At 38.9% G+C, this 16,433-nt stretch overlaps 1 protein-coding gene across 2 annotated transcripts in view; it reads right to left on the bottom strand.

Moving 5' to 3' along the window:
- Positions 1–754: 754 nt before the first annotated feature.
- Positions 755–16,433, bottom strand: part of STAU2 (staufen double-stranded RNA binding protein 2) — a 174,140-nt gene continuing 158,461 nt past the window's right edge. For both annotated transcript variants that reach the window (XM_035890092.1, XM_009634492.2), the window contains exons 14-15: positions 2,109–2,197; positions 755–1,262 (exon numbers count right to left, since the gene is read on the bottom strand). In XM_035890092.1, coding sequence (XP_035745985.1) covers positions 1,169–1,262; positions 2,109–2,197 — 183 coding nt within the window. In that variant the 3' untranslated portion in view covers positions 755–1,168. The remainder of the gene's footprint in view (positions 1,263–2,108; positions 2,198–16,433) is intronic.

The following is a 16,433-nucleotide window of genomic DNA, read 5'->3' as shown; positions in this document are numbered from 1 at the left end:
CACAGTAAGTTTGTAGAAAGTGGTGGCATGGGGAAAGGTAGGTCGAACCCTGGCTTTGGCATGGTAGCAGTTATTCGTTAGTTTGTAATTGGTTTTCTTTAACTTCATTCTCTTAGTTGTCTACCTGTGAATGATAAAGAAAGAGACGACACTGTCATTGTACACATGAACTGATGTGGTTTTACTGCATTTGGCCACACACTTAAAAGAAATACGCAGAGCAGCCGCAGGTCTTATCTCTGCTGCCACTCCTTTCACAGAAGAATGATCTTTACATCAATAGTTTTCCAACCTTGGCTTGATAACAGTCCTACCTTTTGCTCTTGGTCCGAATGCAGAGATTAAAAACACTCAGTTGATGCAAACGGTGGGTTGATACAACACACAGAATGGGGTGTAGATGTGCTTCACACAACAGAGAGCAGAATTGAAGGGGAAAATGTTGCTTGGAGGCAAGACGCCTCTTTAATTGATTATGGCAAGGAAAATTAAATACCATATCTGCTTTTTTTTTTCCTGGAGTATATCGAGACTGATCATAACTAACATCTGTTCATGTTAAGCAAATACTTGTCATGATTTAAACTTCTGTTTGCATACAACTCTGAGTAGTGCATCTTAAAGTCATACATATTCATATAGAATGAAGAATGCATAATGTCTGCATAAAAAGATAAGCTGTATGACTATATATGAAGACAACAACTACAATTCTCACAGCACTGTCATTGGTTAATTTTAAAATATCCAAGCATTATTTGAAAAACAGTAAGCTGAACTTAAAACTACACTACAAAAAATTGTATAACTGAACTGATGCTGACTTGTTTTCCTCAATATTAATCAATTTTAAAGTTTCCCTTTTTTTTTCCCCTAGCACTTTTTGTTAATTGTTATTTTAACCTCCAGTAACATGATCAGACTTATTCTGCCTCTGGGCAATTGAGTTATGTTCTGATCTTGAGTTCTAAGGGAAATGTTCGATCTTATTTTTTTCCACGGTTGAATAAACAGTACCATGTATACTATCTCTTGTGTTAGAATAGTGTTGTCTTCACATAAGACTCAAATAATGGTATTAGTCATTCATTTCCTCGTACACATACACCCTATTGCGTGTTGACAGGTTTATAAGGATGCAGTGGCAGCTGTGGGTGCTGGGAAGCTCCTAGACGACAGCCTTTGAATCCTTGCAGTCCTGAGCAATGGTGCCTGAGTTAGTCTGTTTATTGTCTGCTTTCTCTCCCAGATGCTTGACTTGTCTGAAAGATTAATACATTAACAAGAGCGGTAAGGGCCAGGGTTGCACATCTTTAAGACATGTTTATTAGCAGATGGCACATGAGATTCAAAGGTCACCGTGGAAGGTAACATTTTAAAGTGAAACAACAATATTTATGTTCAAATACTATGCTGATGAGATCATATGGAAAAATGTTTTTGATTAAATTAGTTTATAAATAGCCACAATATATCTATTGAAAATTCCAAATGCCACTTTTAGTCTTCTTTCTTTTGTTCTATTTCTTCCTAATTTATTTAGTAACACAAAACTACCTTCTTATATAAACAGACTAGCAGCTGGAAAAAAAATCTATACTGGACAGACAATCCTACCTTCTTAAATAATTGAAAACCCAATGTGAAACCTAGTTCTATTGTCTACTACTCAAACCTAATATTCTGTATAAGAGGTTTTTAAGACCTGAAAGGAATTTTAACTTAAATTCTTTAGGGTAAAATTCATCTTGCAGACATAAGGATTTGTTGGCAGAGAGCTATCCTTATTTACAGGCAATATCATGTGCTACAACACATTTGACAAAAATCGTGTTATGCTACTTACACAGAATCCATACAATGGAAAGAAAATCCTTTTCTTTAGGATTTCCATAGAAGGACTGACTGTCTCTAGTTCATTAGTAAACATTATCAGTGACGCTAAACCCGAAATCTTGTTTATCCTCTCAAATTGTGACAAACTATACCTAAATTCCAGAGGAAATAATTTTGCACAGGTTTAAAAGGGCAACTAAGCTCTTAATTAACATTTCTTATCTACCACGCCACACAGGCATTAAAATGCAGAGGATTTAAGTGGTACTTACTTTTCATGTGATCCATTTTCAACTTTCATAGCCCCTTCCACTGGATCCAGTCCTTGTTCTGAAAACTGTTTCAAGGCACTTAACGCTGCCTAAAGAAAAAATCAGTTGTCAAAAAACCCACTGACACAACTGTATCAACACCAAATGAAGGAAGGTGTGTATCTTGACATTCTGGGTTTAAATAATTTCCTGTATATCGAAGCCATTTAGGCTACAGAGCTAACAGAGTAGGTATGTAACAACTCCATGATAAACAGCTCTGCTTGTGTACGGGGTTGAGGACATCTTCTTCCTCCTGGGTATATGAGCGACTTCCATTTGTGTTAATGCAAGCTTCATCACCTACATGAAGGCCTTGATATACTTTCAGGATTCTTGCCTCTCTGGCCTGTAAGGTCTGAGCATCAGGAAAAGGGTCAGCAGGACACTACCGACACTCCAAGGCTGGACCTCAAACAACGCAGCAGACTGGTGTCTTGTACACAGGTAGTGAAGTGTGCTAAACAGGGTGAGCCAATGTGGGACGATTATGAAGCATCGGCAATAGAGGAATGATCAATTTTCAGCTGACGTTTTTCTGTTCAAGTGTATTCTTTATTGACCAGCTTCTCTCTCATCTTCATTCATGAGTCCTGCTTTAAGGACTCAGAATTGTTCTTCTCTCCCCCCTAACTGCTTTGGTAAAAGACAAATGATTTTCTGTAATTAATTTAGTGAAGGTCGACTATGAAACTCTCAGACAGCACGTGGCTGACTTTGAAAACACACCCAGTGCAATAAAACAGTTGAGGTCAGTTCTGTCTTGAAGGTGAAATGTAAAGCAGAACTGAAAAACGGGGTTTTCTCTTTAATCACTACCACCAAAGATGCATTCAGAACTAATGACAGGGAGGAAAAAGGTAACATTTCACAGACACTGTCACGTAAGGTAACATCTCAAACACTGGAACTGACTGCAGGCCCTACAGCACTGTTCTTCACAGTGAGGCAACAACTGCTGTTTAGAAAATTGGAAGTTGCTCTCTTCTTAATTGTTGGGACAGAAAGAATCCATGTATCTTCATTTCCCGTTCCTCTCGGAGAGCAGGGACTCTGCAGAACAGGAGCTGCCATTGTAATGAAATACCAGATTTTCTTTCATACTAAATCTTTGCCTGGATTCTCTCAACAGCTCCTTCCTTTGAAAGGTATGTTTATACAACTTAAATATTATTAGACAATGTGTATTTTGGTGAGATGAATAACAGCACAAAAATTGCCAGGCTGCCCTGAAGTAAAAGACCATGTATCCCAGATTTGTCTACAGTAATGACTAGCTGCTAAAGCTTCAGAAGGCTGCACAAGGTACTCCCACCCATAATGCATCAAGGTAAATTCTTTCTAGTATGTGAAGTTTTATGGGTTTTGTTCTAGCAAACAAATGAAAAGCTAAACATTTTATAAAGTGTCTTGGTAAACCTAAGATTGTCACTCTTACTTACCCATCCACTTTACCTTTACCACATGTTCTGGGCACCCTGTATGTGACAGCTAACCTGCTCTCTACTTGCTCCTTCTTCCTACACATTCCTAACACTTCCTAATACAATTTTCCCCTTCATCTTAAAAATCTCTGCTGCATTCATCTTTCTTTTTATTCTTTTTCCATGTTATGGCTAAGGGCTGACCCTCAGCTTCACCTCAGTAACAAATTCTCCCATTACAGGACCTTTCACTTTTATCACCCATTGTGTTCCCCAGTGAATGAATTCTCCTTTTCCTTATTTCTGATTTTCTTGACATTTTGCTATATTTGCATTTTTTATAAGATAGCTCTTTCTCTACCACCTTATAGTGTCCCTTGTAATTTTAGATGTGCAGTCTCAACTCTGATAAGCTCTAATCACCATCTGCCTTCCCATCCTCGATCTTGACTGCCCAGCAAAATCCCTGCTTGTTCAGCCCAAATAATTTCTCCCAGTGGCAACAAGGGGTTTCATCTATTTTCCTCTCAACTTCTCAGTTCCAGTAACCTGACACATTTCTTCATCCCAATTTCTCTCTTCTCCTCCTCTCCCTGGGGTCCTTTTCATCACAATGTAAGCACTACTCACCATGTGAGGAAGGGGAATGATTTGGGCTCCTGTGCTTTCTTGCACAGGACTGCTTCTCTGTTGTACTTTGGTTGGTCATGGGTTAGCAACTATGAGAACCAAAGAATTTGATGGGTAGGGACTGGCACACAAGAGTCTCTTGTCTTCTCATATCCATTTTTCCTGAAGCACATTACCAAAACAATCAGGATCTCCTTTCTTCTTGTGTGTGGTAATCCCAAAATCATTACCACGTAGCACTACAAGGAGAGAAGAAAGCTGAGACCTCTGCTCCTCCTGCACAGTTTAACTGCTACCTCATCTATTTTTGAACCCACCTTGTTTACTTTTTTGTATCCATTCTTAGTTTCAAGGTCTGATGTGTGAATTGTAAACTTGTGGAAGAACTATTTGTTCAGGTTTTTTGTTTGTACAGTGGCTTGCACAAGAAGGCCCTGATCATAGTTAATAAGAAGTAGAGCCAAGTAACGTTTCATTCAAGATTAGATCACAGGTTGATCATATGATATGCAGAACAGTCTGATTTTGATCAGTGGTCACTGAAATCCCCAAATCATCAAGACATTAATTAGACCAACCCAAACTTCCTAATTCCTTTCTAGAATTGCTCTGAACATGAGCACATCTGTTACTTACTACTGTTTTACTCATAAAACTGGCTATCGCAAAGCATACCACATGAATTACAGAGCAGCTTTCAGTGTTGCTTTCCAGAAAAACAGTTTTGGAACTTCCTGGAGGAATATTAGCCACTATCTCAACAGAAACATGAGGGCATCTCTTCTCTTCTAACAGCAAGGGAAAAAGTACTGCAATATGAAATAATGAACTCTTTGCTTGTAAGCATGGATCATTACTATATGAGTGTTAAGAAGGTAAATATGAAACATTAGTGGAAACACAAAAAATGAAGGTATGATTGAAGGTGTTTAATGATAAGCATGCTTAATACCAACACAACATCCAAATCCTAATGCTTGTAACGTGGTGCAGCCTCATTTCTCCATCTCACCCTTCTTCAAGCCATGCCCTTCCCAAACTGAAATGTGATATAAAAGGTAAGATCTTAGATCTATGGTATTTCTAAACCCAAATATCAGTTGGGGCAAGTGGCAGGAAAGCAGTCCTGTACCTGTATCCTTGATCTTCCAAGTAGAGGTGTCAGGGTGTTTATTGAAGAGCCAGCCCTTTACACCGTCTGTCATCACTAGGCTTCTTACCTTTGCTGCTCTGGAAGCTGATGACCTCTTCAAAAACTCGTGCTTCCCACTCCCCACATCTTCTGCCTCAGTCCCACATCTTTCCCAAGCCACTCCAGTGCCCCTGGTCTTCCCCTCCCTACTATCTGTCCCAGAGGTCTGACTTCTTTTACAGCAGAGGTGATCACCTCTACTTCTTCAGAAACCTCCCCCTACCCAGGACCCTACTTTTTCCTGCTCCTAAATGCTCTTCCACTCAGGAACCCCAGCTTCCAGAGCTAAACTTTCCTTCGCCAAGTCCTCCCAATCTCTTACACCTCACAGTCCCTCTTTATCTTCCAGTTTCCTAACGTGTTCCAGGTTAATATGAGATCTGATTTCTTTTTCATGGAACTATGTCTCTCTTTCCATGTGGGGGAAGCCTAACTACTTACATCCCAACTTTTGCAACAACATTTGAATTTGGGGAAAGTTTCTTTTCTTTTTAAAATGTCCATTCATGTGACTGAAGGGCAGTAAGACAAATGGTAGAGACAGTCTTGTAGTGCCTTAAAACCTCCCCCTTTTCTTTCTCCCATAGCCTGCTTACATTTGGAAGGATCAGCAGAGCCAAGAGAAGCTGGTAGGTTAACAATACTTTGGACCTTAATAGATGTCCTGAATGATTCTCCTCTCCCCGTTGTGCCCCTAGACAGACAAGAAGATGCTGGATTCAGGAAGGAAGCTGGTAGCTGAGAGGCTGTGACCTGAATAGTCAGCAGAGTGACACAGAGCCCAAGTAATCCGCAGCGAAGAAGAGTTACAAGCAGACACCGGGCTAATTTAATCCGTGATTCAATTCTATTAGTCCCAACAGATTTACACCACTTGGCTTAAATATAACTTGTGAATGGCAGATAACTTAGGTTAAATTAAAAGGAAAGAAAAGAATGGAACGTTTGACAGTGAATCTGGTGAACAATTTCCTCTTTTAAAGACTCAACACTTCCTTCCATTGATATTTTTCTTACAATAGAGCATCTGCACAGATATAGAGAAATTTTTCTCTCCCCCAGAAGATTTTACAACTGTTTTGTGAGTGAAGCCCCATAGGTTACAGAACAGATGTCCTTACACATTTCTTGTATCACTTGTTTTCTGTGTAGCTACAACAGTGCCAAAAATACGATGCCAACAGGATGCACCGCACTGCTAGCTGTTTGTCTTGGCTGCCATTTCCATTATTAGTATGTGTGTGTATCAGGATGGGGATGGATGTTTCCAGTCATTTTTTAGCTTTCCTCAAGTCAATTGGCAATTAGTAAATAGCATTGAAACTTGTGAATATTCTTCCTGTTTCTCACTCTGGGGATTAAGCGTCTTATAACGACAATCTAGTAACATTAGATCATTCTTTTAGCAAGAACAGCAGACAGGCACTGCACTAGTCCATGTGCATTTAAGACAACATCCTCACGATAAAATTTTCACATGTTTGTTTTAGCACAGTATGTGGTTTGTGTTTTTCCTCTTAAATCTATATTACATTTCAGATTATTTCATGAAGCTGAAAATTGTAAAAGTTTGTTGTTCTCTGTGGCCCTTCCAGTTGACTTTACCAAGGAGGTCTGAGACAGTCCTAATAAACACACTGCTTGATACTGTTAGTTTACTGGTGCTATGTCTCCTAACATCAGTTTTCTAAGTACATAAAACAACATATTCAGCTTGCCCTTAATCAGTGTTGTCTGAAGACACAAAATTATGGGCAGAAACAGTTATGCTGCAGAACTGAATTAAGTCAGGGTCCAGAGAAGGTCATGAAGGACAAGATTTTACTGTCTTTAGTAGCTGGGTCTTAGTTCAAGGTTGAGTTTGCAGAGTCAAATGACTCATTGTGCTCATACCACCTGTAGCCACATGCCATATACATGAACAAGTCTCAAACTGTGCCCAAGTTTAGGCTTGAGAAAATGCTTGCATGCCAGGTTAAAATGATAGACAGATCTAACTCCAGTCCTCAATTTCACTTGCAAGCCAGAAGCCTAGATGACAGCAGAGTTAATGCATGAACAAAACTGGTAGCAAGTGTATTTACAATCAATGTTCATTTGTTTTCTCAGCCAAGAAATGCCCCCCAAATCAGGGAGGTTCTTCCCCTCTCCCTGACAATTCAGGCCTCCAAAGGCAATATCGTCTGTGCAATAACACTGCAGCAAAGCTGTCTGCATCAGTAATGAGATGCACTTCATGACTTTTTAATATGTAGATTTAAATTTCACATTTATAGGCTATTGAAAAAATCCCAACAACATCACAGCTGTAGATGTGAGTTTGAGGACTAGAGTCCCAAAACCTGAGTGTCTATTTAAATTTGTGTATATTCAAAATTATTGTTCATGGTGATTGTTTTTGCTTTCTCTTGATGAAGAAATTTTAGACCAAGCTTCCACCTGGCTTTAACTTGCCCACACGCAAAATTGCATGTATACAGAAATGCGCAAAGGGAAGATATATCTGCTTGCGTAGACTTACATACATACACACACACACACAAAGTAGCTGAAATTTTACTCCTTAATATAACAACATAACAACATTTAATTCTCTTGGATTTACCAGGTTAGCTACATACAAGCTGAACAAAAAATAGGTGATGGGTATGGAAAAAACCCCCCTTTCCCCCACAGCTTCTGTTGTAAATGTATTTACGACATCGCAATCAATAACTTCTGCTGGGATTTTTCACCACTTTCCTCACAATATGCTGTTCTCCCCACTTGATTAGATTTCATGTGAACTAATGTTAACATCTGTTTAAAAATTAAATTCAGAAAGGCTTTTCACACTGTACCATGTAAACCTTAATTAAATGACTTTAAGCCCTTTCCTCGCACAGTTTATGATATGCATGAAAACACAGGGTTATAATCTGATTAACTCATGTAGTTTATACGGAAATAGCATTTTCCAAACTGATTAATCTCTGCACAAAGGCATAGTCACCTGATAGCACTATGATTAAGGCTACTGATTGCACCTGTCAAGGGAAGGAGCTTGGAGGGTAGAAGGAGTCCGCTATCTTCAAACAAAGAATGCTGATTCACAGGTGTAGCTTAGAACAAGTCCGATGTAGCGGTTAATGCTACCCCCAGGCAACTCATCAGCCAGAATTTAAATGACACACAATCCATGTGCAGCCTGACCTTGCCAGCTTTCTGGGAGTAATCCTAAAGTAAGGATTAACTGTTCTTGAACAATTTTTCCAATATATTAAGCAGAGTTTCTGTCAACAACAGCATGTATGTCACCTTCTTCCACCTAGTTTTATCAATCGTGTACTCATTCCTCCATGCCTCTTAGTATTCCAAGAAGTGGATGGAGTGAAAGGCACTATTCAACGCAGAATTTTATTTCTGTAGGTTTTCACCTTCAACAACCTAATTAAGTAAAGGGACTGCTTGAGTTAACAGCAGAGAGTCTCAACTAGGCATGGCTTATTTTCACATGTGAACCACCACACTAGAAATCTGACAGTCATTCTTGAGGCTATGCAATAATTTTAGGAGTAACAAATGGAAAAGCATTCTCTCAAAGCCCAAGGAAGAGCTGCATGATCATCTGGGGTGAAACAGTTCTATTGCTCTAATGGTGACACAAGATTTTCTAGTCACAAAGAGAGAAAATCATGCTGAAACCCCCCTAATTTTTTAAAATAATGAAAAGGTATACTTTTGTATGAAGAGTACTTGGTAAATAATGCCGAAAGTCAAAATTAACAAATTTAACACCAATGTAAGAGATTAGTCCATCACGGAGAGGCTAGTCTGGTTGCCAAGTTCAGGTTGCATTCTTACTTGTAGGTGGGAATAAGAGAGGGAAGAATTGCCGAAAGATACATATGGAATTCAGACTGTACAGGAGTGTTCTTAAACCTCTGTCTTCTCAGACTCCTTCCTCTTCACATAGTCTCCACTGCAAGGAGCAACATTTTCAAGTGCTACCATAATGCTAACTTTTGCCCCTGTGGCAGTCTATGCTGGAAACCAGTAAGTTGGCACTTTGTCATGAACATCTCGAAGGAGCTGTCAGGTTCAATGCCAGTATCTACTCAAGTATGTCTACATCCTCTAACGGTGAAGTGAAGTGTGAAAGTTCGGCCCCAGTATCAGCAGTTAAAATAAATCCTAATCAATCCTCTTTTACCAGATAATTTCAGTACCTTTTCAGTGCATATTCTTCAGATATGGTCTAGAAATCTGGAAGTTCTTTTAAAGATCTTTCAAATTTATTTCTGAATTCAAAACTTCATATTTTTTCTTTGATTGTTACAATTGAAAGAACAAAGACAGAAAGAATCATGCATCATCACACCTTACTTATGAACATGAAGAAAAATATTTTAAAATTAAATTTTCAAGCATTTACACTACATATATACAACAGTAATTTACCAGACAGCTATTAATCTTAAATTGATCTTGCTTCTAATTTTGTATCCTTGCACAAAAGCTACTTAAACACTAGCTTTCAGAAGGAGGTAGACATCTAAGTAATATAGGTGCTTTAGATAATTAGAGACTTCCAAATGAGAGCATTTAGATGGCCAATTATTGTATGGGTAGGTAGAGATTTAAATCACGCAATTGAGACAACACTAAAGCATGGTTGAGAAGCTGCAGACAAAAATTATAGGAGATTTTAAGAAACATGGCTTTAAACCTAAAACCGAAACCAGCAGAATGTATAACCTCAGGCAAAATCCTGCACCAGCAGGGAAGAAAGGCCATGAATCACTGTCTCTTTCATCACCGATGGCTGGAAAATATCCTTGTCAGCTGTGTTCTCAGAATGATTTGGTTTATTTAATTATTTATTTATAGGCATTTCTCCACATCACTGCCATAGATTTGCAAGTCCACTGTCATTAACCCCATCTGTACTGCAGGAGATGTTGACCTCTTGATTTTAAATTAGTGGATTGAGGTTCTCAGCTATGTAAGAGTTCACAACGACTTCTAAAATATGCTGCAATTGACAATCCTCTTCGTCTGCCTGACCTCCACGGGTCCATCCTGGTTTTAACATCACCATCACAGCCTTCACGACATAGCTAGCAGTACACAAATGAGGCAAAGACCATGTAATTCCCCACCAGGGAATGGGCCCTGGCCCATATTAGTAGTGTAGATGTAGCCAGAACTGTTTTAAGAAAATGAATGAGCTCTAAACTGAGCTGTATGTAAATAAGATATAAGCATTTATTCTGTTACTTAAGTGGTTGTCCTAGGCAACTGCTCCTGCAGAGTGGTCAAAAAATTGGATATTAGATGATTTTTATGGATTCTCAAAGTCCCACACCAAAATTAGCATACAACAAAGTTCAAACTATGACGTATTACTCGGTGCTTACTTCAAAGTGGTTACTTTTGCACTTAGTAAACTGAACTTGTAAAACACACTCACTAGTGTTTAAATACTTTTTACTTCTCCTTGCAAACATCCTCTTCTTCATGAGACAAAATGGCACTAAGGACCAGAGGTAGTTTTATTATTCCTGTTTTTAAAGAGAAGGAAACTGAAGTGAAGAGAAAGAGCATGAACACGTAAAGGGCTGGCCCAGGGTCAGGCAATAAAAGTAAGAATCAGTTTTACTAGTTTACATGCATTTTATCATAGCCCAAGATAGACAGAGATTCTGAAAAAAGGTATTTAATGGTAGAAAATAAAAGAACAGTCTACACTTCAGCCACAGTTTTAATTCAAATGCCTCATTCCTGTCACTATCACCCAGCACGCTATAATCTTCCCATTAATGCTAAACACTTCCCATGGCATAGAGGAGAAAAAGATTCCCTTTTAGGAGAAGAGGACAGTTGAGAACCTCTAACAAATTTGTTTTGCTGAAATATTCTAAAGAGTATTTTTTTTCCCCCCAATGTTTTAGAAATTTTTTTTCTTTCTTTAAAGCTTGATGTTTCTATTTCTAAAGAACATACACTTTGCTTTAGACATGGGAGTAATTTCCTAAATATCAGATTCCTTGGGTTTAGCAGTTTTAAAATGAAAGAATGTTTGTTCTCTCATGCCAAGACCATTAACTTAGATTTTAAGTGCATGTCAGTCTAAACATGACTGGAAACTTTGGTCTGAAGACAAAAGCAATAGATTACACTTAATGCGAAGGACTGCCCATTGGCTTCTTCAAGCAGCGCAGTATAGCTGGGACAATGGGGGAGTTTAGGGCTGCAGATTCTTGCATTACAACATCTGTAGTGAAGCCCATGTACTAAATTGTATCGTATCTCTGCTTCTGTGTAACTCTACTCCTGTGGCCCGCATATCGGCATTCGTAGAAGGATACTTCCACCCTCAGAGCCCTAACAACCAATCCCCCTCTTCATTCTCCAAGTCTCATTTTACAAGCGTGCATGTACGTCCAACAAAGTACCAAATCTAGATTGACAGCGAAATGCATTATATTTAGCATATATGGCATGTAATTAGAAATTTGAGTGTTTCCAAAAGGCAAAAGTTTTTGATTCTGATCTCAGAGTATTTTTACACTGCATTAACTGGTATTTTTCTCCTAATTGAAGTTGATTTAAGTGGGATCAGAGTCAGGCCCAAGAGCTACAGGCCGAACTTCTCATCTGAAGTAGTTTGTAATGTAATTTTGTCCTTGCTAACTGTTGACGGCTTGTCCTCATCCCATTTTAACGTACAACCATCAGGTCCTTTAATGGAAGTGTCTATAAAGATCTTCTCTAAAATATGCTTTTCCAGCACACTTAATGTCTTTTAATGTCTTTCCAATTAAATCCAGATGTGAAAAGCTTAAGGAACAGTTCTCAGGACTGAAAAAGATGACATAAATCTTGCAGCTGACAGAGATCCCACTGAGCTCAGTTGGGGAAACTCACAGAGGACTTCTTGTGGGCCAGAAAAGCTGCTGGGTATAAAGACAGATGTGTATACTCCTATTAAAAAAATTTAAATAAAAACTGACTCCTACAATGAAGTATCCACAATTATCAGGGACATTACTAACTCAATCCCTCAATGTACTGAGCACATCCTGTGCGGTACAGATTTCCCTCATCTTTTCAGGAAGTTTATCGGAGCTGAAGAGGGTCACATCTGTTTGGGAAAGAGCCCTTCACCTTTCAGGACTGCAGCTCTTATGCCAGTGTAGGGGCTGATTCTGGAAAACTCTGTACTGCTATTGACAGGCAGATAGTGTATTTGGTGAAGCGAGACTCTGAATTTCTGCCCTCTCTCCTTTACCTCCTCCATAATCAGGGTAGCAGATTAAATTGTGGTTTCATTACAGAAGAGTTCCCAAATGTGCTATTAATTATAAATTCTTACCAATCTGATGGGAAACTGGGCATTCCTAGTAGCTGACTACCACTGCTGGGCAAGTGTTGTTTGTGCAGCTGTCAATTTGCGGGTTGTTTTGCTGTAATTGCTTGTACACTCTCAGGATTTTTTTTTGTTTTTTTATTTTAACAACAGTAGATCATCTTATTTTGCCCCTCCCAAACTGTAAACATGGGCTCAGCTCAAGCCACATCGTTCAGAGGGACAGGAAATAACCCCCCCCACACTGCTTGTATTCAAGAAAGTCTCTAGAAAATTGCCCAATACTAACAGATTTAATACTTTCCTACCCTCCTGCTACTTACTTACTTATTTTTTAAATTAGTAAATTATCCAGACAGATCAATGATTTTTAAAGAGCTACATCCTCATGAGACACCAGAAAGAAAAAAAAGGAAAAATGTTCCGGCATGGAAGTAAAACCTATTTCTAACTGATGATTAAGTTTGAGTCCCTGTTCATTAGTGACAGGAACTTCAGTAGAGATATTCTGGTTAGTTTTACTTAAGGTCATTGCATTTTTCTAATGCCCATAGAAAGGTTTTAGCACAGTTTGGTGTCATGAGTGAGTGTATAGAAACATGAAACTTGATACCTGAATTAAAGGACAATCTTACATACTCAAGTACAACAAAAAGTGATCAAATATCGGATCAGGACAATAGCTCAGACCTAACACTGAACGTAGTAGGCTCCTAAACACACGCACAAGAGCTCTTGAAGATAAAATTCCTCTGGGTCTTAACTTGCTTTATTTCCCACCATGGCCACTTTTCAGACTATCACTCCTGCAGGGCTGAAGGCTGGATCTGACTCCCACCAAAATCAGTGCTTCGTGACCATCACTCAGGAGACACGAGGAATGCCCTTCCCTTGGAATGAGCCACTGCCTCCGCGAGGATCCCACTCTTGGCTAGCTCAGGGAATGAGCTCAAATCTCCTGCGCTTTGCTGCCAGGGACCACCAGGCCAGCTCTGATTTATAGCTTTTTCTTTGCAGTTTTATGATAGAAGAATGTTCACTTGTAATTACAACAGCATTTTGTTGGCTCCCTGCCTTCACTTGGGTATGCATAACACCATATCCTTCATTCCAGCCTTTTTATGTCAAGACCCAAAATTTGAAAAGTACAACAGAAGCATTACGAAGATGCTGCAGATCTTGCTACTCCTCGAAGAGGGGACTCGGACATATTTGCTGGGGGGGACATGTGACCAGATGGATAGGACACGGAACTAAAAGTCAGGAGGAGAGCTGGTCAAAATTCTTTCTCAGAAAAGCATTAAATCAAGAAAAAAACCTTTTTAGGAGAATATGTCTAGTTTTGAGAAAAGGTTTTCTAGGTCCAAGATAGACTCTCGTCAAATGTCACAGACAAGCGCCATACATAACCACTGGGCTAATGACTCTGCTTGGTGTGGCACATTCATATACTTGTTGGTTCTTCGGTGTGACAAAATTTCAAGAGGTCTCTGGTTCATTTCAAAGTGAATGGAAATACTTGAACCCTTGACAAGGTTTGTGGGATGAAAAATACGTTTCATTCAAAAGGCAGTGACTCTGCCACTAATCTGCTGTGTGACCTTGGAGAACCACTTTAGCTCAGTAATTTTCAGTCATACCCTTAATTCCTGACTTTGAGATCATCAAGCAGTACTTTTCCATCACTTGTGGTGCAAACTTGATTTTGACATTTTCAGTAGAGGTATACACTTCTTCAGAGGAAATTCCAGCTATTTTTGGTACCATTTAATTGTTAACTGACAAACAATTTCCAAGTCTTTTAAACAAAGAATACTTCTGTGCTAGCTTAATTTATAGAGCCATATATGTCCCATTTAAAGTGGCTGTGATTAAGAAGAAACACTAGGCTTAGATTTTTCTACTAAATGAGAAAAGTTTAAAGCCAATAAACTGTATCTAGGATTTTAGCTGGGAGATGAAATAAAGGGCACATTTGTTCCTGGTCACTGAATTTTTAACCTGGGTCTGTTGCTCCTGCTGTTAAGCTCCTATACATTCCTTACTAGCCCGTAGTGTCCAGCAATCCCAGATCTCAGTGTTTGGAATTAGAGGTGAACTGCAAAATAAAACCACTTTTTGGGGAGAGCTAGTGTATGGCGAGTGCCACGTATTCTGACAGAAGGCAGCAGCTGAAAACATTAATTTTTAAAAAGACGATTTCTTCCATAGACTTTTCAAAATTGTCTATTAGATATATAAATTACAATTTACCATTTGGATCTGAGGATCCTGACAATATCAGGAAAACCTGGAAGATGCTGCTGAATCTGGTGTGTAAAATGCAAGCTGTACTTTGTCTAGCCCCTTAGTACTGGAGAGGAGAGGCTGAGCTTTATGCTTGGACTCAGCTTTCTATCTCAGGTATGAGAATACCTTTCAAGTGCCCCAAAGTTTGCCTTTATTGTACATCAAGGAGGAAAGAAAAAACCCTGGTTTTCTAGCAACAAAACAAAGCTATACTATTTCTGTGGTGTGTCCCCCCATCCCTTTTCAAGCTTATATTCATATTTTTAATAATTTATTTTTTTTTAAATAAAATATTTTAACCTGCCTTTTTGCAATACAGGAGCAGTATCATGACTTCATTGCTTCTCCTTTTACCTCAAAATCCTGTGAGGGTATTTGGGTATTTCCTAAAGGTGAAATAAAAGACTAATCTACCTTCAGCGACTCATCACTCCAGTGATCAAATTAAATGACAGCATTACAGAAAACTCTCATAATACATGTTTTTCCCCCACCTAGTCCAGTGCTGCTATTTTAACACAAGCTCAACCATTTCTTTAGCAAATGCATCTTGGGGTGTAGGATTTGTCTTCACTTGAAATCAGCACCAGCTACCTTCCTATTCATTTTGCAAAGCAGCATATGTACTTTTTATTGGATTATTTTATGTTTTCTACTGCTTGCAACTCCCCTTTTTAATGGAAAGGCCAAAATTACCCTCAAATTCAGCTCCTACTGCCATTTATCTGTTGATTTAAGCAGGAACTCACTGTGTGCACCTGGATTTGCTCTACAGTCATTAACTCCTACTTCGAGCTACTACTGCAACACAGGTAGAAAGCTAAAAAGAGTACTAACAATGTGGGATGGATCAGGCACTTTCAGTCGTCTCCTTGAACACTGTCCTACATGCTTCTCTCATAAGAATGGTATACATCAGGTACTACGTAGCTCAAGACGTGCTTCAAGAGAGACATTAACAAGCAGGAACCAGAATTCCTCAAGAACGCTGACTTCTTAAATTCAGGAACCTCTCCAACTGGCAGCTCAGAAATGCAGATTAGACGCTCCCTGACTCTGATTAACTGAGCTCTGCAAATATGGACCTGCTTTTCCTCCGTTTACAGTTACAGTCAAAAATATATGTCCAACAACTTTACTGAACAGCTGGCTTTTAGTCTGAAGATCTGCTAACGGCTATTTTATCATTTCATCCTAGCATCTATTATTAAAATCCACTAACCGCAGCTGTCAAAAAGAGCTTATTCAAAATCTTGCTAGTTACAAAATAACCTGCCAGGGTTAGAGTCAATAAAGAATTCAGGTGCTTACAAATTAGGCACCATAAGAGCAAAGTTTTAAATAGCACATCCCTGGAATAAAATCAAAGGTCTAAAGTTAAGTTCTCAGTTTCTTTATTT

This window comes from Egretta garzetta, unplaced genomic scaffold (genome assembly GCF_000687185.1).
Source record: "Egretta garzetta isolate BGI_Z169 unplaced genomic scaffold, ASM68718v1 scaffold251, whole genome shotgun sequence".
NCBI lineage: Eukaryota > Metazoa > Chordata > Aves > Pelecaniformes > Ardeidae > Egretta > Egretta garzetta.
The sequence above is the reverse complement of the archived record's forward strand: the minus strand, read 5'-3'. Positions and strand labels throughout refer to the sequence as shown.